Below are 3,844 nucleotides of genomic sequence, written 5' to 3'. Positions count from 1 at the left end.
TGCCTGCCTGCCCCCGAGAGGGAAACGGGCAGCAGGACCTTCCTCGCATGGGGCTTAGCAGGTGCTCACAGCCCAGGGGAGCAGAAGACAACAGAGAAAAGAGAGAGAGAGGAGGGAGTGAGAAACAGGCAGGTTAGACGAGGGCCGTGTTTTCAGAGAGCTCAGGCGTGCCTCTTCCTGCCTGCCTTTGCAGGTGGAGCCGTGGATGCTCAGCCCCTCTGAAAGCGATGGCCAGGATCTCCGTACTCAGGCCATTACCGTCTTCTGGGTGCCTGGGGGTCCTTCTGTGGGGCCGCCTGCAGCAGCTTTAGCAGGGGAGGCATGGTCTGGCGCAGTAGCGGCTGCCGAAGCAGGAGAGGTCACAGCACCCGGAGTTGATGGGCACTCCCTGACAGCTGAGGATGCTGCCAACAGCAGCGGAGGTGGAGGATCCCACAACGGTGTTCTGTGGGAAGGAGCTGAGGATGGGTCCGGGCAGGGTGACCACCACAGGGGAGGGCTCGATGACGACGGTGGAGTTCTGGCACTGCCTGACACAGGGCTCGTTGCAGCTGTTGGCCAGCGGGGTCGGGCAGCAGGGCTGACACGGCAGGCAGGGCTGGCACTGGTTGTAGCAGGACATGTTGCGGGGCTGGAGGTGCGCCTGCGAGAGAGGGCGGGGAGGAGCATGGGGCCGCGTGAGGAGCAGCCTGTCCGCCCACCACGAGGGAGCCAAGGCACGTGCTGGGTGGGGAGCTGGAGGCTATGCAGAGAGGCCCACGCGCCTCTTCGCCTGTCCCCCCGGGCACCGCGCAAAGAGAGACAGGCCCAGGAAAGCTCTTTCCTAGATAAGAGCCCAAGAGTCCCCCTCAGCCCAGACCCAGTCCCTCTCCACGCCACACCTTCTCCCCGCTTCCCCTCCCAGGACAGGCAGCCCCAAGACCCGGTATAGGACGGAGCTTCCAACTCACTTGCTTCCGAAGGAGAAGAAGGAGAGTGAAGCGGATGAGAGGGTGAAGAGCTGGGGTGGCTTTTATACTGGTCCTGCACTGCCCCAGGTCCAGAGGAAGCCTCTGTGGAAGCAACAATTTTCTGAGAAGCTCATCTGAAATGCAAAACATCCCAGCTAATGATACGGGCTGTGTTTTGGTTTCCTACACGGCTGCCTTTTCATTTCCTTGTTTGGCCATACCCACTCCCCCTTGAAGGCTCCTTTTCAGCGCTGGGGTGGGAGGCCCAAGGATTCCTGGGACAGGAGCACATGGGTGCCAGCACAAGATGAGTCCCAAGTGCCGGAAGGGTTGCTTGCAGACCAGGGACACTGGCCTGGGGCACTCGTGTGAGCTTGTTTGCAGCCCCATTGGCAGGAAGGGCCCTGCTGCTCCCAGGCCTGCAGTCCTCGCCTGCATGCCAAAAAGCTTCCGAGCAGGACGATGTGCCGTGTTCCCTTTCTCCCACCCTCCAAGCTCTCTCTGAGGGTCACTGGCCGTTGCCTCCGCAGGCGGCTGGTCAGCGCTGTTGCTTTTGACACTCTTCCTCCCAAAGCTGCTCCGGGGAGGCCTCGGTGCGCCTGTTGGGCCTCCTCCGCTCTCCGGGCTCTCTCTGGGGGTCCCCTGCCAACAACACCACCATCAGTGTGTCTGGGGCCTTGTCCTGCCCCAGGGTGCTCCAGCCCTGCCCTGCCAACAGGCTTCCCTGGGTGTCCTCGGGCGAGTCCACAGTTGCTCCTGTGTAGGCAGGGGTGCTTGCTTACCTGCCCTTGGGTGCCTACTGGAGCAGTGTGCAGGGAAATTTCACACAGGCATGAGGAAAAACTCTTCTACTGTGAGGTGTCCAAGCCCAGGAGATGTTGCCCAGGCAGCTTGTGGAGTCTCCATTCTTGGAGATATTCAGGACCACACGGGGCAGTGTCCTGATCAACCTGCGCTTGTTGACCCTGCTCTGAGCAGGAGGGTTGGACCTGACCATCTCCAGAGGTGCCTTCCAGCCTCATCGATTCTTGGATTCTGGGCCTCAGTGTCGTGGTTTAAGCCCAGCTGGCAACTAAGCACCACACAGCCGCTCACTCACTCCCCCCAGGTGGGGTGGGGGAGAGAACCAGAAGAGTAAAAGTGAGAAAACTCGTGGGCTGAGATAAAAACAGTTTAATAGGTAGAGCAAAAAACACCGCGCGGAGAAGCAAAGCAAAAGAAGGAATTCATTCACCACTTCCCGTCGGCAGGCAGGTGTTCAGCTATCTGCAGGGAAGCAGGGCTCTATCACGCGTAGCGGTTGCTCGGGAAGACAAACGCCATTATTCCGAGTGTCCCCACCTTCCTTCTTCCTCCCCCAGCTTTATATACTGAGCATGATGTCATATGGTATGGAATATCCCTTTGGTCAGTTGGGGTCAGCTGTCCCGGCTGTGTCCCCTCCCAACTTCCCGTGCACCCCCAGCCCACTCACTGGTGGGGTGGTGTGAGGAGCAGAAAAGGCCTTGGTGCTGTGTGAGCCCTGCTCAGCAGTAACTAAAACATTCCTGCTTTATCAACATTGTTTCCAGCCCAAATCCAAAACACAGCCCCATACAATCCAAAACACAGCCCCATACTAGCTGCTATGAAGAAAGTTAACCCCATCCAGCCAAAACCAGCACACTCGGTGATCAGCCACTCATTGGTCACGATGCTCAAGGTGCCGCTGCACTCTTCCGATCTGTGGAGAGGACAAGCTTCTTTGGCAGCTGTGCGGCCCAGCTCTTCCTGCTCGCAGTCACGGCCTATGACGGATCTGCGGCCATGTGCCAGCCCCAGGGGTCCCCGGTGTCATGCGAGGGAAGGTCTGAGGCATTGCAGTGGCAGGCCTGAGGGATGGGGCCACTCTCCCCTTGTTGGCACCAGTAGCACTCACCCGATATTTGCCCAACCGCAGCCCCAAGGTCATTCACTGCTTCTTCTGTGAGGTACCGCCCATGCTGGCCGGTGCTGAGAGCTGCTGGACTGGTGCGCTCCTTGTCTCCAAAGGTGGCGTCAAGTCCCCGGCATGCAACCTGGCCTTCTTGGGCTCCTGTGGGGTGAGTCAGCTCTCCACCAGGGCAGCAGATATGAGAAGAGAGACGCAAGGCACTTGCCACTTGGCTGTGGTTGTGCTGTTCTTTGGGCCATGGTCCCTCATCTTCACCTGCCTCACTACCAGCCTCTCCCAGGACAGAGGAGTGTCCGTCTTCATCTGTGCTGGTGCTGCCTCTCCTGAAGCCACTGATCCAGAGCCCAAAGAAATCCAAGGTGAGGGAAGCGGTAAGAAAGTCGGAAACAGAGTGGTATTCGCCAGGGTGTGCAAGGATGGTGGAAGGAGTGGGAGCATCCACTTGGGGCAAGTTTCTTTCAGGAGCAGGGGAGGTGGGATGGAGAAGGAGGGCTTGCAACAACAGTGGAGAAGGATCCACACACTGGGTGGGAAACATGCAGAGGAGAAAAGGCAAGGCAAGGCAAGGCAAGGCAAGGCAAGGCAAGGCAAAGCGACGCAAGCCAAGGCAAAGCGACTCAAGCCAAGGCAAGGTCAGGCAATGCATGACAAGGCGAGGCGGGGCAATGCAGGGTCTAGAACTCTTCTGATGGGTGTCTTTCATGAGTTGTTCTCCACTCGCAGGGTTCCCTTGACTTTTCTTGACGCAATGCCCAAGTGTAACAGCCATATGTGGAATTGCTCTGATGAAAAAAGCAATTTGCAGGCAGTATGTGTGATTGCCTTGATCACGGTGTGCATGGCTTCTGTGGTGAATGAATGGCTGCTCTGGAGGTGCGAGGTGGTGCAACCCAGCTCGTGCTTCCTTGGGACTTGGTTGTCGGTGGTAGGGCTCTGTGGGCACCTCACGCTACAGTCAGTA

At 58.4% G+C, this 3,844-nt stretch overlaps 1 protein-coding gene across 1 annotated transcript; it reads right to left on the bottom strand.

Annotated features, from left to right (window-relative positions):
* Positions 1 to 307: 307 nt before the first annotated feature.
* Positions 308 to 622, bottom strand: LOC132321279 (feather keratin Cos1-1/Cos1-3/Cos2-1-like). The gene has a single exon (XM_059834787.1). It carries the CDS (start codon positions 620 to 622, stop codon positions 308 to 310), a length of 315 nt encoding a protein of 104 aa, XP_059690770.1.
* Between the last annotated feature and the right edge of the window lie 3,222 nt (positions 623 to 3,844).

Source organism: Gavia stellata, unplaced genomic scaffold (genome assembly GCF_030936135.1).
Source record: "Gavia stellata isolate bGavSte3 unplaced genomic scaffold, bGavSte3.hap2 HAP2_SCAFFOLD_107, whole genome shotgun sequence".
Lineage (NCBI taxonomy): Eukaryota > Metazoa > Chordata > Aves > Gaviiformes > Gaviidae > Gavia > Gavia stellata.
Note: the sequence above shows the minus strand (reverse complement) of the source record. Positions and strands in the feature narration are given on the sequence as shown.